Here is a 26,338-nt window from a genome sequence, read left to right as displayed (position 1 = left end):
TCATGTGTATTCTGTAATGAAAAACTTAATAATTTTTTGAGGAACTTTGATAAAGCTGTTTGTGGCTTACTGGAAATAGTGCCTGCTGGCCAACTACTGATAATGGTCTCTCTGTGTAAACATGCTATAATTACTCTTTGGCTGAAGCAGCCTCATTTAGTACTTCTGTATGTGAGATCTGGAAGATGCTTTAATTTTGGATGAAGTTGATGAGTCTTATGCTTTAAAATCATTAATTAGATTTTAATCATATCACAGGATGCAGGAGGATTCCTGTTGTTAAATCTTGGGGGAAAGAGAGAGATACATTATCAAAAAAGTGAGTGCCAGGAACAAAGTTGTCTTTCAATTATTTGATTGCAAACTAACCCTAATAATTTTCACCATTTTTATAGTACTTAAGAAAAACTTTTTTTATTTTTTTTAAAAAGTACTATAAATGGAAATCTGATGCAAGGTCAGCTAGCAGAGAATATATAATGAACAAAGGTATGAGTGGGGTTGTTTTTTTTGAGGTCTAGATTGTAATTCATTTTTCCTTCTGACAGTCTCTTGAATTTTAAATCCTAAAACATAGAGAAGAGTGGTACATTATGCTGGTTAATAAAGGGACTTGGGTAATGCTGTTTCTTTATGCCTTTCTACACATTTCTAGTCTAACATCTCATCTTTCAAAAAATTTTCTTTAGATGACAGTGCTTCTGCTGCTAGCAGCATGGAGGTGACAGACCGCATTGCTTCACTGGAGCAGCGTGTCCAGATGCAGGAAGATGACATCCAGCTGCTCAAGTCAGCTCTGGCAGACGTAGTTAGGCGCCTGAATATTACTGAGGAGCAACAGGCCATGCAGAACAAGAAAGGACCTACCAAAGGTATTGATTTCAAGTGCACCCGCTCAAATTCACATGTGCTTAAAAACTTGAGCAAATGTCGCAGTAACATTGATAGTACTTCAGATAAGATCATCAAATATTAGAAAGGCGTGATAGCAGTTTTTCATCTAAACTTCTCTCTATGGTATACAGTGATCAAACCTGGGGTTTTAGGACTTGGCCAAAGTTAATTGACCTAGCAAGGCACAAAAATTTCAGTGATTTAATGTCTTTGGAGTAAGAAACCTTTTTAGGATTAGAAGCCTTTTGAAGGGGGTGCCATATAAATTTTTACAGATTTTGAGGATGGAGCAGGGAGATTATTTAAGGTGGCAGTAGCAGTATGACAGTCTTTTGCTTAAGACTGAAAAAGCTGTTACCTACATGTTGAGTAATTCTTTGGTGCATTCTGAGCCGGTAAATGGAGCTGGCTGCCAGAAGATATGCAGTTCTTCATGTGCAGTTGCTTGCAGCAGAAGCAGCACCCGTTTCAGTCTTTGGCATTTCAGGAAATGGCGTTGGCTATCAGGAGGAAAGGGGTACTTCTAATGCTGTTGCCTGCAGAGGAAGCAGCTTTTTTGGTTATAAGGAAGAAAGGCATTGCCACTTCTGCCTTAGCCAGGCCTGCTGCTCCATCCTCAGCTCACAAAACTTTAGTGAGTTCCCACCATGAAGGTATCAACATTTGCCCTACCCTTTGCCACCCACAAAAATATTGGCAAAAATTGGAGTGTTTTTTGAGTTGAAGCTGTCAGACAATGCTTTGCATGGTGAATGAAGATTGCTTGTTTAACATTCCACATATGAACTATGTATTTATGACTCCATTAAACTACATTATCCTTCTTCCGGACCTTTATAGCAGAAGGGACTTTTACGCACAGCAGGTTTTACCACAAGTTTACGGGGAGCCTTTACTGCGAACTTGAGGTTGTCCCCACAAAACACTGCAAATAATGGATTTTTTTTTACCCCAGATATAAATCGAGCTACACTCTAACGTGCAGTGAAAAACTCGAATTGTGTGTGAACTGCTCCTCAATAACTTCCTGGGTTTTGGGTGTAAATCTAGCTGATATGTGAATGCATCCCCTCCATTCCGGGGGAGATGCGAGTTAAAGGGCTTCAGAAGCCCCGTGTGAAAAGCTTCCAGGCCGCTTTCCAGATTAGCCGTTCAATGAGGCAAAATTATTTATTTATTTATTTAAATTATTTATGCTCCCCCCCTCCAGTGCAATACTGCTTGGGGAGGCTTACAACAATAACATAGACACAGATACAAGTAATAAAATTAAATGTTTTAAAAAATCAGATTAAAAACAATTATTAGGTTCAAATTAAAACTGAAAATTATAAAACGCTAAAGAAGTTAAAGAACCTACCAGTTATAACAAAATAATGATAGTAAATGATATTAAAAAGCCTCCTTAAAAAGGTGTGTTTTAAGATTTTAAAAAAAAAAAAACACTGAGGGAGGGAGCATGGCAAAGCTCTTCAGGGAGGGCGTTCCAAAGCTGAGGGGCTACAACCAAAAAGGCCCTGTCTCTAGTTCCCGCCAACTGGATCTCTGTTAGTTGCTTCCATTCAGGCAAATAGCAAAGCGCCCAGCAAAGGGACAGTCTAGCAAAAACTAACAACCCGAAAAAACAGCAACTTTTTAATGCTGGATATACAACGTTATAGCACAATACTGCAGCGATTAAATTTGAAACAAGGCATTGGAAATATGAACTGCACCCTGCTGTGAGCGTAGGGACTGCGGTGTCACAACACAGGAAGTGTAGAAGCATACTTCAGAGATACGTCATGATCCCGTTGCAGGGTCTAATCTGGAAAGCGCCCAGGTGAGGAATTTAGGGCTTCGCTTGCTGCTAAGCCTGGTGATGTCCCCAGGTATGCCTTCTAAAATGAAGGGTTTTCTGGTGGGATCAGATTACTCTGGGAGGTTTAGGCATAACAGTGGTACCTAAGGTTGCCACTGCTCTGAGAGCATGCATTTCCTCCCCAGTCCCTCATGAACATCCACTTCTGTTGTAGGTTCTGATATGCTGAGATTGGCCATTGCCCGAACCCACCAATCAAGGTGACCTGCCCCACTTCTCTCAGGAAACCTGTCATCTGTCACGTGAAATCTCAATTACAGATGTTAGGTTCCCTGAGAAAGTAGAGTAGGATATGCTGAGACTGGTTGTGTCTCCCAGATCCACCAATCTCAGCATATTGAAATCTACAACAGAATTAGGGACTTGCACAGGGATGGCAGGGGATTGTGTGCTCCCAGGGCAGTGGCAACTTCAGGTGTTGCCATTACATCTAAAATCTACCTGAGAGATAAGAGCCGAACGACTTCAACGCAGTGCCTCCTATCCCCAAATCCCTCAGGTGATCCAGAAGGATATCATGGTTGATAGTATTGAAAGCCATCAAGAGAAGCAAAAGAGTCACACTCCCTCTGTCAGTTTCCTGGCAAAGATCATCTATCAAGCCAACCAAGCCCATAGCCTGTCTTAAAGCCAGACTGAAATGGGACTAGATAATCCATTTTCTCCAAAACTACTTGAAGCTCGTTAGCCACCACCCTCTCAATCATCTTATCCAACCACAAGAGGTTGGAGTCTGACCTATAATTATCCATTCCCAAGAGATCTAGGGCAAACTTCTTAAGAAGAAGCCTAACTTAGGCAAAAAGGATTTTTGCCCAAATGCCGCTGTGTAGCAATGGCAGTAGGCTGCGGGAAGCGGGGTCGAGGGGAAACTTTCCCCCTTTGACTGGTGCGTAGCAGCAGTGGCTGCAGTGGGGGCGGGGGTGAGGAGAAAGTCCACCCCCATGGTGTTTTTAAAAAAAAGACTGCTGCTGTGCAGCGGCAGCAGAACCTGCGGGGAGGGTGGGTGAGGGACGTGTGCTCCTTCCAGCTGCCCTCCCTCCTCCCAGCTGATTGCACAGGCCTCCCGAGACCTGCCTCTCTGCTTCTCCAGGAAGAGTCTCAGAGAGGTGGGACTCTGGAGGCCTGTGGAGTCAGTTGGGAGGAGGGAGGGCAGCTGGAAGGAGCTTGCTGCCTCCCATCCTAGTAAAAGGGGAACTCCCCGCTACTCGCCCCAACTCCTTGCAGCCTCCGCCAGCAGCACCGGCCCCATCCCACCCTCCTTCCCTGGGTAAGACTGGTAAAGGATTTGTTTTTAATGAGTTATTTATTTTGTCTTATGTCTTCTTTTGTGAACCACCTAGAGCCATCTGGTTGAGGCCGTATAAAGCTAATACATAAATAATAAATAATGTGTACTCCAGTTATCTACCTTGCTGTTCCAGCTCCTGTAGTTGTTCTGTATACCATGGAGTTAATTTCAAAGCAGGTCAGGGAGGGTGCTTAGGAGCGATTGTGTCTACTGCTCTGGTGAGTTCCTGATTCCAGGTATCCACCAGGGCATCAACAGAATCATGAACAGAACCAACAAATTGTAAAACTCTCTAAGGTCTCTTGGAATCCTAGTGGATCCAGAGCCTTCTTGGGAGGAGCATCTTAATAGGTCATCCACCACCCCTGTAGGGATGGGTCAAGACTGTGAGACCAACAGTCATACATTAAATGAGCCTTTATCTTTCAGCTTGCTTTCTTTAAAAAAAGGGGGGGGGAGCAGCTGGGGGCAGCCCTTATTCGGAGGGGGTTCAACCCTTTCCCTTGGCTGTGGTCCCACTGAAAAAATCACCCTGAAATGGTTATTTACTGTGGAAGGGAAGCTACCATTACCGCATAGTGAGGGAAGGAATAGCTATGATGGCATCCAGTGGGGAGTCACAGTCTACATCTTGCTTTCCATATACAGAGCAATCAGGATTGCATCTTAAATGCTACCTTTTACTATTGTTTTTAGGGAGCTACTTCTAAAGTGGCCCCCTAAACAATAGCTTTAAGAGAATGCCTTCTTTATGAACCTCATCACTTATTAAGATCAGCTGGGGAAGTCTGTCTAGTTGCCACTAGCACGTCTGGTGGTAATTTATTGATTGATTTTGATTTGATTGATTTGATTTGTATACTGCCCTTCCAAAATGGCTCGAGGCAGTTTACAATTAAAACAAACCACTAAAACAGTATAGAGCTAAAACAAAAATTAAAAACAATATAACAACAATTAATAATTTAAAAGCATTTTAAAACAACAATTAAACAATTGGAGTAATTAAAACACACCTGCTAACTTGGCAAAGAGGCACCTTTTAATGTGGTGATTCTCATTATTTAGCAGGGAGAGTAACTGGCCCTATCCACCCCCAGCACAGAACCTCCAGTGACTGTTGCTGGTGTCTACCTTATGTTTCTTTTTAGATTGTGAGCCCTTTGGGGACAGGGATCCATCTTATTTATATGTTATTTCTCTGTGTGAACTGCCCTGAGCCATTTTTGGAAGGGCGGTATAGAAATCAAATTAATAATAGTAATAATAACAACCCCGAAACTGGGTTAAATATTAAAACCCAAACCGGGTTAAATATTAAAATTCAGGGCCGGGCCTTCTCTATAGCCACCTTTGCCTTGGAACACTCTCTGTTTGGGATGTACACAAAACAGATTTAGCATTTCATTCCAACCAAGCTCAAAACTGGTCAAGCCAGTTGTTCTGACAGAATGACCCCGTTCCGTGTCAGAATGTTCTGAGCTCCATTTTGGAATCTAAAATGGCACCCTTCTGGCATTTGAGCATGCACACCAGCCATTTGTGTGGTGGTGCTGACCACGCAAATGGCCGTGGTGCATGTGCAAAGGCCAGAAGAGCGCCATTTTGGATTCTACATTGGTGTTCAGAACATTCCGACTTTAAATGGGCCGTTCTGTTCTCGGAACAGGCCCTTTGTTTGAAGGGCATTCTGTTCTGAGCTTAGAACGCTCAAAACGGCTCATTTTGAGTCAGAATGTTCCAACCACGGAACATTCTACACACTTCTAGCCTGTCTGTTGGAGTAAGAATTTCAACATGCTGTTTAAATGCTTTAATGCTGTTTTAAAATATTATTTAAAATTTTTTAAATTGTAATGTGTGTGTCCCCCCCCCGCCCATTTTTGTCTTAACAAATGTTTTATTTTGTTTTTATTCTGTTGTAAACTGCCCAGAGACTTAAGTTTTGGGCAGTATAAAAATGTTTTAATAAATAATAAGAATAAATAAATAACATCTCAGACAGCTTTTAGGAAAGCCGTGAAAATGCACCTGTTTAGTCAGGCCTTTGGTTAGTTTTAAATGTATTTTAAAATGTGTGTATTGTTTGTTTTAATTGATCTAGCATTTGTAATTGTTTTAGTGGGTTTTATGTATTTTAATTTTTATGTAAACGGCCATGAGACATGTTTTGGCAGTTTATAAATGTGCTAAATATATAAAATAAATATTTAATGAAGTTACTGGCTTGTCCTGGTGGTTGCAAGTTCAGTTAATCCCTTTTTGTTATAATGTAGTCAAACACTCACACACATTTGCAAACTATGTTTAGCTCTCTTCCTATCAGACAGTGAGGTCATTCACACAATCAAAAACTATTCTGACTGGGTTGGGGAGCTCCACGTGCTCCCAATTTTCAGTTGTGTGGGAAGCAAGTTAGGAGGAAAACCTGGGTAGCTTTTTCTCCTACCTTGCTTCCACACAATCACGTCTGCTCAGGTTATCCTGTTACCTTGCTTCCACACAACCAAAAATTGAGAGCTCACACAGCTCCCAAACCTGGGTAGAACACAGTCTTTGATTGTGTGAATGACATCATTGTATATGAGTTTTGTATGAGTTCATAGTTGTTGGTTTTCAAATTATCTTTTCTTTGTTTTACAGCAAGACCTCTAGTACAAACACTGCCTTTAAAGACTACTGTTAATAATGGAACTGTTTTACCAAAGAAACCCAGTGGCTCTCTACCTTCCCCATCAGGAACCAGGAAAGAAATTGTATCGCCGGCAGCAAAAAGGTATTTAATATCTACCTAGTGTGCGTTTTTCAGCATCTAAAACAGTTTCTCTGTGTTTCTCTCTCTCTCTCTCTCTGGATGATACTTTCAATATACTTCTTGATAATTAAACCAAATTACTATCAAAAGCTTTGTAGAAAGATCTTCAATTTTATTCATGCTAGATTAATTAATCAGGACTGATGTTGTTACAAGGAATTCTAAAGAAGCACCTAATTAGGCTGTTATTTTCTTGCCTGTAATTTGAGGTTAAGAATAGGAAATGTCTACTTAGGGATTTCTAATAGGTTCTGAAAATGAGTGTTTTTGTTTCTTTCATCGAATCAAGAAAAGTAACAAAAGATACATGAAAGATATTGCATATACTGTGTGAAGGAAGATATATATATATCCCCTAGAGTTGTTCTCCATTGCTACATTTTATGAAAATGTGACCCCTGTTCTTCCCATTTCCTTTAATTTGTGAGATTTGTTTATTTTCTACCAAGACAAGAAATGAAAAACATCTTTAGTCTTTTTTCTCAGTACATAAGTCTGTTTTCAAGCAGCTTGTTTCTATTTTGTCAAACTTTTTAAAAAGGTTTGTTATGTATCTTTCTCTTTGCTTACCTAGCCTGCACTTAGTGTATTAATCTGCAATTCTGCTATGAGAAGTCATACCCTTGAATGACAATTGATTGAATTTTACTTTCAACATTCTCTCGTCCCCTTTTTTACTACAAGGATGGCAGTAAAGAATCCATAGCTGTTGTTGAACTACAATTCTCATCATCCCTATTGACCGGAGTGGCCAATCAGGATGCTGGGAGTTGTAATCCAACAATAGGTGGAGGCCAAAGTTAAGCAGCCCTGCCATAGATGATGCAAATCTTTTGTGGGGGCGGATAGGAGGGAAAAATTGGCAGATATCAAATCACAAATGTGTATTAATCAGAAAGCAAAGTGTGGTGTGCTGTGGTGATTGCTTGAATGAAAAGGGAAAACACTAGATTCCCCTCCAGGTTCATGTTTCTTGCCAATGCAAGGGAACATACTGAGCCCTTTCTCACAATTGGTGAGGGTCAGTGGGGAGGAAGCCTTAAAAAGCTTACCTCCCCGCAGACGATCCGTTCCTGTTTGTTGGGTGTGTGTTTGTTGGGTGTGGATTGATGACGATCCACCCACCCAGACGATTGCCAGCTGCTGCCAGTAGTTTGGAGGGTCAGGGTGCCAACGGGGTTGGCAGAGTGCTTGCTCTCTTAACCCTGTTTTATAGGGTGGATCCAGAGGTGGGTTTGCCACTGAGGCACTGCTGGGATCGGGCATGATCCTGGCAGTTCTCACACGCAGGCAAAACCAGGCTTGGCTTCATTAAACTCACTATGTTGGCTAAGTCTGTATTACCGACTTCCACTACTCCAGCATGACAGGAATCAAGAAATTGAGCTGATGTACATTGCATTTAGGGGATGCTTATGAAATCTTTCAGATTCTGCCCTGGATCAAGTTTCTGTTTTCCCAAAAATGTTTTCTGGAGTGGAACTCAAACTTTTTGAATCTTTTGGTTCATTTCCAATATTTGGAAGGCTGGGAGACAGGAAAAGAGTTGCCCAACTCTCCCCCTTCCCAGCCAATGCTGTAGCTCATAGTGCAGAGCAAGCTGGAAGAGAAAGGGAAGCATACAGGAGACTCTGTTCTCTACTGGAGTTCAACACTATACAAACACTCCCTGAATTACAAACATCTGACTTATTAACATCTGTACACACGGACAAAGCTCCATAACATGTATTCTTATTTTAAGATTTGGGCCCTGCCGAACATACAAACAAGTGTCAATCTTGGGAATTGTGCATGTTCCAAGTTATGAATATCCAACTTACAAAAGGATTTCTGGAACACAACCTGTATTCTGAAGGCATGCTAGTTCAGATTTTATACAAGGCATATGGGGAACAAAATACTTAGATTTTAACTGTGTCACAATTGTGTAGTTTAATCATGAAATAAATGAAACCTTGCACATTGCAGGCGCTATATATATATATATATATATATATATATATATATATATATATATATATACACATATACATACATACACGCATGTGCACTGGAGATGACACAACTGCGTACAAAGTCTCCCACAGCAGATTCATTGTAATATTAAAAAATACATAGTGCTGTATACTGAATCTTGTCTATCACAGCTGATATATACTGGTACTAGCTGGGCCAGGTGCAGAGCATCTGCACCTCCGGCTGGCCCACCCACCACCGCGGCCTTTTTCTTGCCCCCCTCGCCGGCCCGCCCGGCTTTCCAGACAGCCAGTCTGCTTCTCCCCCCACCCCCGGGCGGTTTCTGGCTGGCCGGCCAGCTGGCCCGCTTCTTCTCCCCCCTGCCCGGCTCGGCTTTCCACTTGGTGACCGGCCCGCTTCTTCTCCACACACACACACCCCAGCTATGCTTACTGGCTGGCCGGAAAGGCAACCCACCACCTCCACCCACCAACTCCCGGCGGCTGGGCCAACCCACCACCGCCTCCTGCTCCTGGCAGCTGGCCCGCCACCGCCTCCTCCAGCCGCTGGCCAGCATCGCCATTTTCTCCCCTGTCCCCATTGCTATCCTATCCGGCAGCTGCTCTTAAACTCTTGCGAGAGCTGCCACACATGGGATTAGGAATGGGTATGTTTAAGAGAATTATATGTATTATTGTATGCGGATGAATGCTTTTTGAGTATTCAGTTCTTATTTACAGATGCTTTATTAATTTGCTTACCAGTAATTAAGACATTAATTTTTATAATTGCTTTGTCTTTAAATGAACTATGACAACATTAAATTGGTTTACTTTTCTGAAAAGGGTTTGGTCACAGTTGTGTGCCCCTTTACATTAAACACGTTTTCTGTGCTGTTTTAAGCACATTTCTCTATTGAATCCTTTGCACTTGTATCAAAGTAAGGGATGCAAGATTGGCCCTTATCTTTAAAACAAATTATCTAGCTAAGAAACAGAGTCAAATGTACTTGCGAGGAAGAATAGAAATCATGAACTGAAGCTGAACAGAGAAGTGAACAAAGGATTTGCCCCATCTTCAGTAAAATTAAGCAGGTCCTTTTTAAAGCAGGTTTTAGTACTCTGTGCTAAAAATCTTCCCCCCAAATACCACACCAAGGAAATCCAAATTATGTGGCAAGAAAAACTGAGTGTTGTGATAGTATACATTTTCCAGATTGATTCTGTGGATGATTCAACTTCTACTAATTATGGGAGAAAGGACAAAGAACTAAACCGGGTAATGACATGCTCTACTATGAATGATGGAGATTCTGCTCACTATCATCTCACCCTTTGGCTTTTGATATTTCACCAGGTATTATCCATACATTTCCAACCCTGCCTTTGCAGTCTTCAGGATGCTGGAAGCAGATTCAGCAACCTGAAAGCAGCAATTGTGAGGAAGCAGATCCCATTCTGTTTATCTGTGAGAGAAGGTGGCATGCCAGTTTTAACTTTCTCCCTCAATGTGGTAGGAGAGCGAGATCATGCCTTCCTGCCTTTCCTCTTAAATCCCCCGGCATCCATGCTTGGCTATAACATTTGAAGAGCTTGCATGCATGCATAATCTAGTCTGAACCAAATTGTGAGGTCAGTTCCCCTCAGCAAGTCCAGGAATGGACAGCATAATTTGGGCCTACTTGCACTGGATTTTAGGGAGAAGATAAGACTGGATTAGAGGGAAAGAGGGAGGGGCAGAGTGGAAAAAGAGAGAGCTGCAGTTTGGCAAAGATGCCTAGTTGGCCGTTATTTCAAACACGGAGCCCTTTCTCACGATCCATGAAAAGGGCTTGAAGGGGCAAGGGGAGGAAGCCTCGAAAAGCTTACCTCCCCCACAGACAATCCTTTTGTTGCTGGGTGGGCAGATCGGCTGCCCGGATGATTGCTGGTTTCTGCAGGCAGCAGGGAGCTTTGGGTGCCAGGAGGCCCCCGGACCTCCCATAATGCACAGCGCAAGTGTGCAGTAGCGATGTGCACAAACCTGTTCGGAAGCCCTTTTCCGGGCCTCCGAACAGGTTCAAATATGGGGCCTGTCCGAAGGAGGGGGGCGCTTTAAGGGCGGGGGAGGGTGCACTTACCCCTCCCGCTGCTTTCCCCCCACTGGTGCTCGTTGCTGTTAAAAGCCTTCAGGGCGGCAGCGTACCTCCCTGCCGACCCCTTGCCCTCCTCGGCTGGAAATGGCTGGAAGTACCAGGCATGCGTGCGCCCGTCTGCCGTGCATGCACATGCATGCGACGTACTTCCGGCCACTTCTAGCCGAGGAGGACAACAGCGCGGTAGGGAGTTACACTGCTGCCCCGAAGGCTTTTAACAGCAACGAGTGCCGGCGGGGGGAAAGCAGTGGAAGGGGTAAGTGCACCCTCCCCCACCCTTAAAGCGCTGCCTCTGCCACCTTCAAACTGCCCAGCCGTGTACATCCCTAGTGTGTGATGCATTTGGGGGAATACTTCGACACGGGCTGTGAGGCTGCTGGTGTGTGGGTGCTGCGTGGCACTGTGCAGCACCGACACACAGTCAGTTTGCCTGGGCTAATGGCGCATTTGCGCCCTTCACCCAGGCTAACAGCCGTGGCTCCTGAGCCCTGGTAGTTTTTGTGTGCAGGCAAAACCAGGCTGGGCTTCCCTAGCCCGGTCTTGCCTGCATGTGAGAACAGCCGCAGTATCTAAGAATAAATTCAAGGAATTAAACAGCTAAAGCTTTACTGAATTCTCAAAGTCAAGAGGAAAGGGGTGACAAGGAAAACCCTGAATTGTTAATGGTTTCTTGTGTATGGTAAAATTCCATTGATATTCATATGGGCCAATCTTATGAATCTAGCAGGTCATGCTGACACAGAATTGGCATCCCTCTAATTTAGGTCAATCTTTAACAAAAAATAATGCTAATTACAAAAGTAGGAGGTTCGCTCACATTCCTGGAAAACAGTGCTGTCAGCTATCCTTGATATGGACTGTGCTGACTACACAGAGGTTTTCACTCAAGGTAGGCCACATTTTCCTTAGCTTGTGAACATTCCTATTTTAAACAAAATCCTGACCCGGTGTAATGCTGAAATGTAAAATATTAACAACTAAAGATGCTTGCTTCTTTAGTTGTCCCTTTTTTGCATCCTTGTTTTCAGTGACTTGTTTTCAGTGACTAGCTAGAATGACTCAAGAACAAGAATATTGGCTTCATTTCTTGTCTGGCACACTGTGAAGATATTTTTAGTATCTGGTATTTCAAATGATTATACTTCATCATTCATTATTTGTATGTCTGTCTGTATGTGTGACTTCCATCTTGTTTCCCTTGCTACTTTAGTATTAAGTTTTCTGTCTGTCTCCTATTGATTACTGCTCTGTTTTCATTAAAGTTTTGCTTTCTAGCAATAGATCCTGATATTTCTGCATACAGAAAATATTGCTTAAAGCTGAGTGTGTTGCTAAAGTTTTACAAACTCTTTTTAGAGCCCTCAGCATCTTTTGTGCAATGTGCCATAAGTTGTTAGCTTGAACTGTCAAAATTGATGACCGAGGAACCTGTTAAATGACATGGTTCCTTAATCCTGCTGCACAATGTGCAGGATTGTATGCTGATTGCATGAAATTCTGTGTCTTGTATTGTAACTTTTTAAAATAAATGTTCCTTGTTCTTACATCCTTATTTTACTGCATTCACTTTTATTCTGCTTTGTTTATGCACTTCTCATTCATGGATTAAGCAGGTCTGTGAGTCTTCTCAATGCATGCAAACTGAAAAAAACTGCTCTAAGGTGAGGGATTCTTACTAGTATTGTAATTTCATATCTGTCTCTCTGTCTGTCACTCTCTCACACTTCTATAACTCCCAATGAAAAAAACATATTGCATTATTAGCAGTGTGTAATTATAGTTATTATTAAACGTTTGAGTAGTTCAGAGAGAAAAAATATTGAAGCAAGTTGTCATAAACAGCACTCTAAAATTCACTTCACATTTTAGGAAGTATTAACTTTATTTCCTCTATGTCCATACTAACATTTCCTCCTGCTTAGTGAGGATTCTTATTAATGCTTTCCTTTTAAATGTTCTGCATTATACATGTTGGAGCCTGCATATTTGCAGTGAAATCTGTGCAGCTTTGTAGCATTCCAATGAATACTAACCAAAGAGATAAAATATGATCTCTATTATAACAGCAGTACCATTTTCAGTGTCCTGGGAATTATAATGCATTGAATATTTTCCTTTTGTTTTATCTAATGTTATGTTGATTACTTTTTTGTCTTATGGGCAGCCCCATTGAAACGTTTGCTTTTTCAGCCAAGTCCTAGATGAATTGGACAGGGAGCTGTATGGTCCTATTGGAAGTTCCCAACTGTGCAGCTCAGGGAAGCTTTCCAACCAGCTGAACAAAAACTCAGCCTTCTGTATACTGTGCATAAGCCCTTCCCTGTCCCGGAATTGAGGGTTGTGTGCACAGCTAGTTGCACCATCATAATCAGAGCAATCCAAAGCGTTGACATCCTTCAGTCAAACTGGCAGTGTTTCAGTAATCTCTCTTTAAACCATAAATCATTTTACTATATTTAATTTACAGTCATAAACACTTGGAATTGTAAGATCTTATCTGTTATATATTTTGAAGAATTGGTTGGTTGGTAGGTACAAAATAAGGTCATACTTCCCAATGCCTACAGATACCAAATTTTGCAGGAACAATCCTGCCACTTAAATTAGCTGAATGCACTACTTAATACACTGCAGTATACTGGGGAAAAGGTTTAAATAATGTTTTGGGTATTTTTAAAGAAGAAATTCTGAATGCAGTCATATTTTTATTTATTTGTTTATTTATTTGATTTATATACTGCCCTTCCAAAAATGGCTCGTTTTAATTTTAACTGTTATTGTTTTCAACAGATTTTTAGCACTCAATAATCAGTTAAATAGTTCCAAAATGACATCATGCCCAAGAGAAGCAGATCTTTCTCAGATTTAAATTTACCATATATGTTAATTATTCAATAAAATGAATAATGTTTGAAGTTAAAATCCTGCAAATTTCAAACTGTTTTTTGACTTCCCTTTGCAATCACATTATTAAAAATTCTATTACATTTATTTAATTTATTGAACTTTCCTATAAGTGATATACGCAAAATGACTTTGCCTTGTCAACAACTGGCCTCACCTACTGTTTTATTTATTATTTATTTATTATTAAAACTTTTATACCGCCCTTCCAAAAGGCTCAGGGTGGTTTACATTAAAACTAGTATGAATATATTTCTTTGTGAAGTGCCATATTATCTTGGCATTGTGCAGCAATGACTGAGACACCAAAAGTAGTCTTAAATGTAAATATGGATTTCATTAAGGATACATATGTACTCTAAGTACTACCATATTCTTGGTATGTTATTTTTCCTCTTGCTAATTATCCTAAAGTTTTTTACATACACATTTGCATAGAATCTCCTTTACATACAACTTCCTGCATGTTTTCCTGATGTTTCAAAAAGTTGGGTTAATTGGCTCAAGATAGTTTAGTCTGGGAGAATTGCACTTTTAAAGAGCTTTAAGTGCAGGCTCAGAATAACTTATAAATGGATATACTTTCTTTTTCCACTAGCACTGTCAAAAGAACTAACTCTGCTGAACGTATGTCTCCTGGAGGTCGAAGGGAAAGTTATGGAGATTCCAAAGGCAGCCGTAATCGAGCTGGATCCACGAGTAGTTCATCTAGTGGTAAAAAGAACAGTGAAAGGTATGGAAAGCTCTTGTGTGCCTGCTGTTATTTTCTGGGTCTGTAGTCATTACAGGAAATACTGGTTCACAGGGGCAGGTCATCGTTGCAGAATAGCTAGAACATGCTAATGGGCTAGTTGCATCCCACAGAGTTATCATCTGGGAGGTGGGAGCTGGGTAGAATGGCCTTTCGTTCACCCTCAATAAAATACTGGGGGATCATCTGGGTAGGGCCTGCCTCCCACATGATCACTTTCCCTTCCTCCTACCTTATTGTTTGGGTTTACATGATTAATGATAGGGAGCTTGCTTCGCTCTCCTGCCTTGACTGGGTGTTCTTCCTACCCAGATGAGGATCATGTGAATGAGCCTATTGTGTAATATGGACAGAAAGACTGGGTGGAACAAGACCACGGAGGACTTTAATGGCCAGGACAAGGAGTTTGTGCTGGATGTGGAAAGTGATAAGAGGACTCTGACGAGGTTGTTGAGAGGCATTGCGATAAGAAATGTGAATAATTTTGGCTGCAGAGTTTTGGATAGAAGTGAAATTCCTGGTGTGTGACAATTGAAGATAATAGAAGTCAAGGCAACATGCCTTGGCAGCATAGTGGATATGGGGAGCAAAAAGAGGAGGAATCAAAGATAGTCAAGGCGTCATTCCTGGTCATCTGGATAAGTGGTGTTACTGATGATAGATATGATAGAAAGGAGGACTTGGGAAGAAAGATGAGCAATCCAATCTTTCTAAAAGGATGTTTCTTGATTATTTTTACAGCAAGCCCAAGGAACCAATGTTCAGTGCAGGTAATTGTTTTGCTTTCTCTATTCTTACATATTATTACTCCCCACCCCCCACCCCCAATCATAGGATTGAATATTTGAAGGTAACTAGGCTTTGCAAAGAGAGAAACCAGTTTTTGGAACTATTACTGTATGGTTGCTGTTTGACCTAGTCGACTTTACAGTTATTATTAACAAAATAGCAATAAACAGTTCCACAATTGAACTCAAACTCAGTCTTAGTGGGTAGTGCTTAAAAAAAATTAAAGCATTTATTTAATAATTGACGCCAGTCATTTTGGGATTTAGGGGAAATTCAGATGTTCACTTGATACAGCTGATGTAATTCCATTTAAAGCTAAGCAGCACTTGGACAAGACCACAGGGAACCTCACTTCAGCATCTATGCACTACTTGAAAGAAAAGCTCAGTATAAACATAACTTGTAAATATATACCTACAAAGCTCACAGATTTGCTAGGCAGGTTATCCTTCTAATAGATGAGAGTTACAGTATTTTCAGGTACCCATGCATGCATGAATACACCACTGACAAAAAGTAGCTCCATGGCTCTATTTGTAGTTCAGGAACACACACTTAAGGCAGGTTCACATGATCCACTGCAAATAAGTAGGAGGAAACCGGAGGTTCCCCGGGAGCATGTGCTCCCAAACAGAGCTAGTACTTGTGGCCATTTCTGTCGTCTGAACCCAGAAATTTCGGGTGGAGAATGTTGGGTTCCATTGCTGCCCAATATCTGAAACCACATTTGAAATTGGCTTGAGAATGTCAGGTGAATTTTGAGCGGTGGTAGGAACCTGACATTCTCCATCCAACACGGAGGGTTCGGAAATCACAAAATGAGACAAACTTGCAGCTTGTGTTAGGAGAGTGCACCCCCCGGGAACCTCTGGTTCCCTCCTACTTATTTGCAGTGGGCTGTGTGAATCCACTCTTAGTCAAAACTATTAGAGCAAATCTGCCTGGGAGAAAATGGGAAAACCTGTTGACTTCAGCGTTTGTACAGGTATGTTCAAATCTGCTCTGCAGTTTTTGTTACCTCTTTGTGCACCATCAGCAGTAATAGGCTTCTTCAGCTGGAAGTCTGGGCGGATGTACATAATTATTACATCACTGTGTTTGTTTTTTGTACAATTAGCACTTATGGGCCACTGTTTGGTCAATAATATATACAGCCAGGACTCTATATACAGGAGTGTGTTTGTGTGGCATTTCTCATATGCCTCTTTCTGCTTGTTTTAGCAGCTATCACATCAAGCTGTGTTGTGTGAAGGGAGAGAGAGAATGCGATATGGTAGTGGTAGAACCAGGTAGTGTAGAATCAGTGAATTAAGTAAACCAAAGAATTAAGTGAATCAGTAGATGAACACTTAATCTCTAAATCTGGTTTTGAGTGTTAACCATGAAGGCCTGCATAGAGGTTCTGTTTCTTTGGAAAAGGAAGATCTATCTATTTATCTATCTAGTGTTATAGTTATTTGGCTTGCTAAACACGGTCTCAGGCCTGTATTGAGCATTCTATCACGTTTAATGGGATACCTAAATAATTCCTTAAATCAAAGAGAGCATCCTTTTTATGAACTAATCATTTTTGAAATAAGGGGGGGAAACACTTCAGTTTTAAGGAATTGTATATTCTTATTACAGTCTTCTTAATGTGTTTGGCTTCATTTTTCTGTTTGCAAAATAATTTTTCCTAAGGGCCCGGCCCCATGTTGGCTAGCTGGTGGTGGGGAGGGCATTTGCAGGAGAGAGGGTTAAATCCTATCCCTGCCCACCAATTCTTCTGTGCAAATGTCCCTCCAGCAATTTTCTACCCTACTCCCATTTAAGCTTCAAAAGTGAGCCCAGTTGTGGGGGAGAAACAGCTTTGAAACTACTTGCGAGGGGAAATTATTAAGTCCAGCTGAACACCCCTCCTTCCTGTTTCCTGTAAGTGCTCCCTCCACATACACATTTTCTGTTATCTTGGCAAACATGATGTTTGTCGAGATAGCATCTCATTTGACTTGCAATTCCAAACTTTGCCAGGAAGGCAATACTTGAAAATCTGTGACTCATGTGCATCTCGCCTTCAACTCTGAAGGAATTTTTCAGAAAGAAATCCCTATCAAAATCAGTGGGAGATTTATTTATTTTTAAGTGATATAAATGGATCAGGCTAACTCCCAGCAAGAGAGCAGTATGGATGTCTGACCCGACTCATTGTTTTCCCAAGCAACAAGTTGGTCTCTAAAGGCCAGTTCTCACAATATGTGTCGGTACATGCAGTCCTGATTGACCCTAGCTGTGCACATCACTTGGGCAATCACAGATAAACCCAGCAGTCTTCCACTTTCAGCCACTGGAGTGGCTGCTTATGACCATAATAATCCTATTCACACATCTTTTGTCCACTTGAAGGCATATCAAGGCATGCTTGAGTCTGCTTGCATGGACAACAGATTGCACTGCTTGAATGGGACATAAGAGAATACACCTGGGGGGTCTGTAGAGCAGGGATTTAGGGGAGCCTGACTGTTCTTGAATACATCTTTATCTAGCACTTCTGTCTCTGTCTCTGTAACCACAAGGGAAGCGCCGGGTGACACATTGCAAAGGTAGGTAGGCCTCGCTTCTGGAACCTCATAGCTCTCTAAGCAAGCCTGTTAAAAGGATCAAAGAAGATTGTCTCTAGAAAGGCAATGCATTCCTTGTGCTGTAATAGCAGAAAATCTTGCAGGGCTTCTACTCAGTTCTAAGCCTTGTAGGATTCAATTTTCATTTAGATCTTTAGTTGATCTGGTTGAATGAATGGCAGAGAAAAGACTCTAATGTTAAGAGAGCTATATGGCAACACATGAATGTCCCACTGTGTGATAATAGTTGCTTGGCATCTTGGCTGCGAAGCCTTGTGATAGCATCTGCTGTATAGTTTGTTCAGTTAGCATCCTAACGTGTGCCTAAAGGAGCATTTTGTTTTAGAGTGGTATTGCAGTGCTTGTTCACTTCCTGAATTGTCCCTGGTAGATCATAGAGTTAACCTGTATTGTCTACAAGCAAACTGCAGTGGCTAACGGATTTTCCAATGCTTTTTACATATATTAATGTCAAGTTAGGTTTAGTAAACGTTCAGTGTTGGGAGTGCTTGTTCATTATTAACGTTTAGCCAAGTTATAATCTATGCATATTTTTCTTTGTAATTTGTGTGGGTTAAACAGATTTGTGTTGCTTTTATACAAATCATTTATTCCTAACTAATTTCTTATTAACCTGCATACCATTGGAGGTTCTGTGTGTGTGGACCAAATTGTTAAACAAACCACATGTATCTTTACTCCGGCAGTCTCTCATGGAAAAAAAACTTGAGGTGCTGTCCTAAGGGGATTTGATTCTATCTTTTCAGCACTGGTTGCAATCGTGCATTTACTAACTAAGGTTCTTTTAACAATTGGTCATTCCTCTTTGTATCCAGGGGTTTTACTTTCTTAAATCTATGTCTTTTATTGCAATCTATAGTTCTAAGATACTTTCCATAAGTTCTTCTAAGAGCCAAATTACATGTTACATTAAACCTGTGAATTTGAATCTTTTCAAAGTTAGTGGCAGTGGGGGGTCCCTCATCAGGACTGCAGCATACTGGGAGGGGGTATTTCCTGAAAGGGGTTAAATATATGTGCTAAATATCCCCCCTCTGGCCCTGTGTGTGCTGTAGTTCTGATCCTTGTTCCCTGCATGACTGTTTTACTTCAAAAAGCCAACATGCAGGACCAAACTACATGTTTTACATTAATGTGTAGTTTGGCCCTGAGACATAGAGAAAATGCCTGTAACTTTTGGGCTTTGAATACCAAAAAGATACAGGCCAAACAGATCAATATACCTGTTACAATGGGCTGTTGGGCGGCTGGGCAGTAGGTCTGGCAAGTTGTTTACCTGGAGAGGATTATTATCCATCCTGGGCTTGAGACTCCCTGCAAAATCAATCTATGTTAATTGTGACTGCTTTGGACTAAAATTTACATGGCTCAACTCCCTAATCTTGAACTTTTCACCAGTGTACAATCCTTGCAATGCAAGCAAAATGTAATGATGTGTTGTGATCTGATGGTGAGATAATGACTACTCCCTCCTAAACATTTATTTGCTTGCAGGGCAGATCTTAGGACTGGGCCAAAGATTCCAAGATTTTAGGACTGGGTCAAAGATTTCCAAAGCTAACTTTTTTGCAACTCCTGGATGCAATGAGTGCCTATTTCAATCTAAGGGATAGATAATATACTCCAGAACAACAATACATCAAGGAAAGATTTCCAATAGTAAATATTAGTCTGAAGGTCCAGTCGTCAAATCATGCGGGCACTGTGCAAATATAATGTTGCTAAAGTCTTAACTACAATTAAGTAATTGGGGGGGAAAGCTATATGTTTCCTCTCATTCCTTTCCCCCTCTCCAGAGGCAATTCCCCTTATTTCCTTGTTGCCTTTAGTCATAGCTTAGGTTTACATCTGCACTGATGTTAACTATGGTTAACCCTAATTAGATTCCACCGTAACCAAGGTTTGCAGACCCACTTTAAATCCTGGTTACCCAGCATTTGTGGATGTAATGCTAAACTGTGGTTCAAACTGTAAAGGGAAAGGTGGGGGGAATTTTCATCAGAGAGAGGGAGGGATGCTGTGAACTTGCAGCCCTGTGCCTAATCACAGTAAGGAGACCAGCAACATTATGTCAGCAGTGGGGCTTAATGCTGTATGTTCCCATTGATTCTGATAATCATAGTAGTTTGAAAGTATGCCACTTGGTTTTTTAAAAAATGTGCAACATTGCCCATCACTTTTAAGTACACAAGTGTGGTTTGTTCCTGATATGCAGCTAGAAATGTAACCACTTGTAACTGTGTCCACATAACTCTCAGACTTGTCAAGTGTCCAGATCTTCATTCTGTACTTCTTGTTTTCATGCTGTAAATTACTTGAAGATTTTTTCATACTTTAAAACTATTTCTAACAATAATATCAAGTGTAAAATCTGTCTTAGGTGGTGGGCCAAACTACATGTTTCGTTATGCATGTGCTGGAATTGACGTGCTTGTTTTTTACTTTGTAAATAGCAGTCGGGGGCTAATTCAGACTGGGACCATGACAGGAGCAAAGGAATAAAGCCCTGCCCCTTAGCTGCTGTCCAATTTGGTCTGTCCTTCCCCCCGTTGCTATTTAGAAATTTTTTAAAAAGCACATTGAATCCAAGCACATGTTTAATGTTATATGTCAGTTGATGAGATACAGCTGTTAAGCCTTCAGTTATATGTTCACTGTTAACACAACTTCCTGTTCTTTCTTCCTTTAAAAACATCAAAATTAAATGGAAACTTCTTATATATTTCCTGGTATTACTGCATCAATGTGTTTTTTAAAAACCCACTCATTACTGTAAGAACGTATGGTGTATATTACAGGTAATATGCATCATTGCATTCCGATTAAAGTTGTACTGACAACTTATACACTCCATTACTTCTATTAAAATTAAGCCCTTTTAAAAAACATTAAAACAGTAGCTTTTATTTAATGGTATTTGAAAATCCTTAGCAATACTCGAGTAGACATAAAATCTGTCACTGATTTACATGTTGTTACTTCTGCCCTCCCATTTTTTCTACGCCCATGATTATTCCATCTAGTAACTCTGCTGATGTCACTGACTCCAAAACTGCCTGATTCGGATGAGAAAAGGGCTGGATCCCTTGATCTGCCGATGGAGCAGCAAGAGGCAGCAAGTTCTGAATCTCGAAAAGCTTCACCAGCTGTTCGCAAGATACCTCCTTTGGCTTTGCCAGTTCCTAAAAGTCCTAGTCAGACTATCATTCAGTTTCCTAGATCACCTAGTTTTTTAAGCCCCATGAAGTCCCCGAGTCAGTATTTTCAGATCTGTTATTAAATCAGTGTTTCTCTACCCAGCTGTTTTGCTTATACTAACACCAACTAGAATATTTCCAGTGTTAAACATGTCTACTTACTCTCAGCAGAGTTTCACTCTGTAGCTCTTTTATATGTTTTCTCTTTCTCTGTGTTGTCATTGTTGCTGTTGCTGTTTGAAAATATTTTTAGCATGTACATCAGCACAGTTCTTCTAACTGCTTGTCCATCGTGTTTTCAGTGTAATATCTAACAATATACATATCGTGTGAAGTTTATCTTTACACTAAGATGCAATGAATGTTGAAAATTACAGATGCTGAATCTCAGATATGTAAATATCCAACAACAAAAATAAAAGAATTTTAAGTGGCATTTCTGTGTTAATTGTAATCTTTATGTTGGGGTTTCCCCCTTAGCTGGGTATAAAAATAAGATCTATACTTCCTTCGGAAAAGGAAGCTATCTTTTCTTTTTTTCCAGTGTATAGAATTCATTTTGTGCAGTCTAACTGAGGAGCTGTTGGGCTACTGATCTAAAGAAATGTAAAGCAGAAGGTGATTTAATGTGCATAATTGATTATATCAAACTTGGTTGCTGGGAAACCAAACAAAAACATATTCTTCAGTATAATTTTAAGATGTCATTAGGCAAAGTTTTTACCATATAAAAAATATTAGTGGATTGGGATGAAAGAAAGCTGGAATACAAGTCTCTGTATGTAATTCTTTATTTTTCTGACATCTCTCTCTCTTTCTTCTTTTTTTTTATAGAGGAAGGATATGTTAAAATGTTTCTCCGTGGACGTCCTGTTACCATGTATATGCCCAAAGACCAAGTTGAATCCTACCATTTGGAAGCAAAAGCAGAACTACCAGCCAAGAGGCTTAAACTGGAATGGGTGTATCCTTTCCCCCCCTTTTCTAATGGTGGCACATTAAACTAGAAGCTTCTCATTTCTTGCTTCAGTAGTTTTGAAGATTTATTAAGTAAAATGGAGATCTTATTTTGGGAAATGAATACAATTTCACCAATAAAACAATCAAATAGTTATTAATGATATGAAATTTCTTCTGTTCCACATTTTTATGCAAAGTGATTAACCAGCTCCAGGAAGGATTCAATTGAATGTAGCCTGAAGGTTATGTTTAAAACAAATTAATTGTCACAAGATTAAATTAGGCACATTACAGAAAAGTAGGGCACTATGGTTGCTAATTATAATGTACTTAAACAGGTTTGCTCTTTTACAGAGAAATCAGAGGGTACTTATTGAATCTCTAGGCAGTTTTTAAGGTACATTAGAAAATGTACGACTGTTTTCAGTACAGGCATTTAGATTATTTTTATATAAAGGCAACCTGACATTTGTCTGGTTATCGTCTGGCAGATTACACTGGTTATTACTCTTTAGTAGGTTTTGTAGCATTTGCTTCTAGAATTTGCTTGTAGTGCCTAGTTTCTACTATACAGTGGCTCGCATGTTTTGCAGCATTGGAACGGTGGTGTAAGAGCTCCGCTCTTGCAGAGAGGCTGCTGTGGCACTCAGACAAAGACTTGCCGGGTAGCCATGTGTGCATGGAGGGGAAGAGATTCTTGCAGCTCTTCCCTCCAAAGTGCTATTTGGCTTCCAGAAATATGTCCCTGAGGGTTATGCAGCCCACAAGGAAATGTTCCAGAGAAGCCAAAGAGCATTTTTGGTGGAAGCAGAGGACAGCAAAAATGGTTGCCCTCCCCGCTCTGTTTATGCTCAGCTGTGCAAAAGGCCTTTGACTGACTCCACAGCAGCCTGTTTGCGAGAGCTCCATCCTCCCAACACTGCAGGACATACAGGCCTGTATTTCATATGATTCCATAAATTGGCCACGGCAGGAGTGTAGGGAGGCTGGCGGCAGCCCGTGTGCAGCCACTGCCGTGGCCCCCTGGCCCCGCCCCCGTGTCTGACATAAGACGCAGGGGACGTGGTCTCCCTCCCAAACGGAGCAGCACATCCCCATTTGGAAGGGAGATTGGCATGCACTGTGTTGGGCAACGTGGGCTAGAGTGACTCTCCCTGCCATGCTGCCAATGCAGTGTGGGCCGATCTCTCTCCTAAATGGGGCCATGTGGCCCCTTTTAGGAGGGAGATCGATTGGCCCCGCTGCGTTGGCAGCAAGATCAGGAGCAGCTGTCTGAGTCACTCCAGCCATGCTGCCAACACATGATTTCGGCTCCAAACTGGGCCGTGCAACCTCGTTTGGGACCGAAATAACAACCCTGTGTCTGACGGGCATGTCTGGGGCTGTGCCCGTGGCCCCGGATTGGTGGCAGCCTGGGTTCTTTGAACCCGTTCGCCCAGTGGTGGCTCCACCCCTGAGCCATGGACATAACTGTTTGCAGACTGCTGTGAGTGAATGTGTTTAAGCACTTAGTACCTGGATCTACATATGTCCATGCTGAGTAACAAACCAAGCACATTATATCGGTGGGAACTGCAAGTTTATGGCAGCTTTGGGAAAACCTTCAAATCTCAATTAGATGCCTATGGGCTACTGTTCATATTTATATTTCCTCTGCATTCTTCAAAAGTGGGTAGGGAAGTGGATTAGAAATTACCAAGAACAAACATTTCCCCCCGGCCTAGATATGATAATTTTCATGTTTACAAGAAGAAAGTCCACAATAATTTTCCAGTTGCTTCTCATCATCTATTTTTAAAGTATGACAATCTGAAAACAATGTGAATTTAGGCACCTTTTTATGTATGTATGTATGTATTTATTTGATTGATTGATTTGTTTTGGTCTTATTTCTTAAGCAGTGCTGATTATATCAAATGATGAACAGGGCTGGGTCAGTTTATCTTTGTAAATGGCAAACCCATGCATCATAGGGCAAATAATACCAGATTACACATAGATTAATTCCCATTATTTGATAGGACTTGCACTGGTGCTAGCAGAACTCTGGCCCACTGGTGCTTGTTTTGTTTTTGTTTTAAAGCACAGTGCAACCCTCCTACTATCTTGTTTCCATTTGGCTAGTTAACACAAGGATAATGAAAGCAATCATCCTGAACAAGGGATAATGAAATCAATCCTAGTAATATGAGCTGAGAGAGATATTGGTTGACCTACTGGAGATCTCCTCTAGCCAGTTAACACTTCTATTTGTTTACATAGAAAGTTCACTTAAAATAATGTTTGTGATGTTTTAGCCTTCCTCCTTTGCATCTTTAAAATATTTCAAGGCACAATAATGGTAGAGCTTTACAACAGACAGCATACCAAGGAAGAAGAATATATTATAAAAGCACCAAAATGGATGGATGCTCCCCAGGTTCTGGAGTTAAGGGTGCGTGCACACGCCATATGGATCCTTTGCAAGCCGTTTCTCCTCCCCCCCCCCCCACACACACATACACTTCTCATGGAATATTCTCTGCTGTCTTTGTGGTTCTGGAGTTGACCTCCATGCAGTTTAGGTGCAGAATTCTCAAGGTCTAGACTGCTTACCTCCAAATGGAGAGCAGAGTAGAAACTGGGAGGGTTCTTGCTTAAAATGGAGACCTCCCTCTGAGGACTGGCTGGGTGGGGGAAGGGATCAGTTTCACGTGGCATGCTATCCTCCTTCCACTTGAAAGAAAGCTGGCTTCAGCCAGTAGGGAGGGGTCTGTTTCAAGCAGAAGGCTGGAATCCTTCAGTCACTAAATCAGATATTCCACACCTGTCTATTGAGACATAGTACAAAACACTGCAGGGCAAATTTCTTCCTCTTTAAAGAAGAATATGCCTTCCCCACAATCTACTCATAGAGCTGTGATCAGTGAAGATCTGGTACAAATGGCACCCGTTGTTCCTGAGAAGCAAACTGGTGAACACTAAAGAGTCTTCTTGGAGCTCTAAAATGAACATTCAGTAGCAATAGCAATAGCACTTACATTTATATACCGCTTTATAGCCGGAGCTCTCTAAGCAGTTTACAATGATTTAGCATATTGCCCCCAACATTCTGGGTACTCATTTTACCAACCTCGGAAGGATGGAAGGCTGAGTCACATATCATGCTTAATGCCTATTTCAATTCCTAAACTGTTATTCCTTAACTAAGATGCCAGCTATGGCTATAGGGGTCGTGATTGTCGCAGTAACCTGTACCTCCTGCCAACGGGTGAAACTGTGTATTTCATTGCATCAGTTGTTGTATTATACAATGTTGAAGAGCAACTGCAAAGACATTACACTGGTCATAACGATGACGTGAAGTGGTGAGCCCTTGCACATCAGTACTATTAACATAAATTAGGAGCCTCTGAAACAACAAAACTATGTGTATATGTTTCCTGTTTCTTGTAAAGAAAACATAGTGGCTTTTCATATCTGAAAACAGAGTTCTAGTGCTATGTTTGTAGAGGTGCAAATTGGCTGCACACCAGTTCCACAATCTTTGGAATTGTACAGTGTGCTATAATTCAGTTGTGCAGCAGCAGCATTCATATTAGGTTTGGGGGAGTTCAAAGTGCTTAACTTGCATTATAACTTGCATTGTTTTCATTTCTAATATCTGTATATAAAATTCTCCTAAACGTACCCGTCGCTAATCCCATGTGTGGCAGCTCTTGTGAGAGTTTGCGAGCAGCTGCCTGGGGGATAGGGACGGGGAGAGAATGGCGGTGGCAGCTGGTCTGCCGGAGGAGGTGGCGGGCTGGCCTGGCCAGTGGGAGGAGGAGGTGGGTTGGCCCGGCCAACAGGAACAGAAGGTGGCGGCGAGCCAGCCTGCCCGCTGGGAAGAGGCGGCCGCTACCGGGAGTGGGTGGGAGGAGGTGGCCGGCCTGCCAGAAACCATGGGGTGGAGGCGAGAAATGGGCAGGATGGGGGGAGAGGGAGCGAGCAAGCCAGAAAGCCTGGTGTGCTGGGGGCGGGGGGGAGAGCAAGCAGTGGCAGTGGGTGGGTGGGCTGGCCAGCTCGAAGTACAGATGTTCTGTGCCTGGCCCAGCTAATTTTTTTATTACTATTACATGTACATTGTCTCAGTAATCCTTACAAAAACCCTAGAAGAATAGGTCAGTATTATCACTGTCATGGT

The 26,338-nt window shown here is 41.5% G+C and overlaps 1 protein-coding gene across 10 annotated transcripts in view; it reads left to right on the top strand.

Annotated features, from left to right (window-relative positions):
* EML1 (EMAP like 1) overlaps positions 1 to 26,338 on the top strand; it is a 212,178-nt gene that overhangs the window by 149,064 nt on the left and 36,776 nt on the right. For 4 of the 10 annotated variants that reach the window (XM_053252779.1, XM_053252727.1, XM_053252765.1 and 1 more), the window contains exons 2-9: positions 690 to 872; positions 6,690 to 6,822; positions 12,565 to 12,615; positions 14,457 to 14,591; positions 15,351 to 15,379; positions 17,951 to 17,977; positions 22,048 to 22,177; positions 25,371 to 25,520. In XM_053252779.1, coding sequence (XP_053108754.1) covers positions 690 to 872; positions 6,690 to 6,822; positions 12,565 to 12,615; positions 14,457 to 14,591; positions 15,351 to 15,379; positions 17,951 to 17,977; positions 22,048 to 22,177; positions 25,371 to 25,520 — 838 coding nt within the window. The remainder of the gene's footprint in view (positions 1 to 689; positions 873 to 6,689; positions 6,823 to 12,564; positions 12,616 to 14,456; positions 14,592 to 15,350; positions 15,380 to 17,950; positions 17,978 to 22,047; positions 22,178 to 25,370; positions 25,521 to 26,338) is intronic. The other 6 variants (XM_053252744.1, XM_053252806.1, XM_053252774.1 and 3 more) reach the window with 4 other exon arrangements.

Source organism: Hemicordylus capensis, chromosome 1 (assembly GCF_027244095.1).
Source record: "Hemicordylus capensis ecotype Gifberg chromosome 1, rHemCap1.1.pri, whole genome shotgun sequence".
NCBI lineage: Eukaryota > Metazoa > Chordata > Lepidosauria > Squamata > Cordylidae > Hemicordylus > Hemicordylus capensis.
The sequence above is the reverse complement of the archived record's forward strand: the minus strand, read 5'-3'. Positions and strand labels throughout refer to the sequence as shown.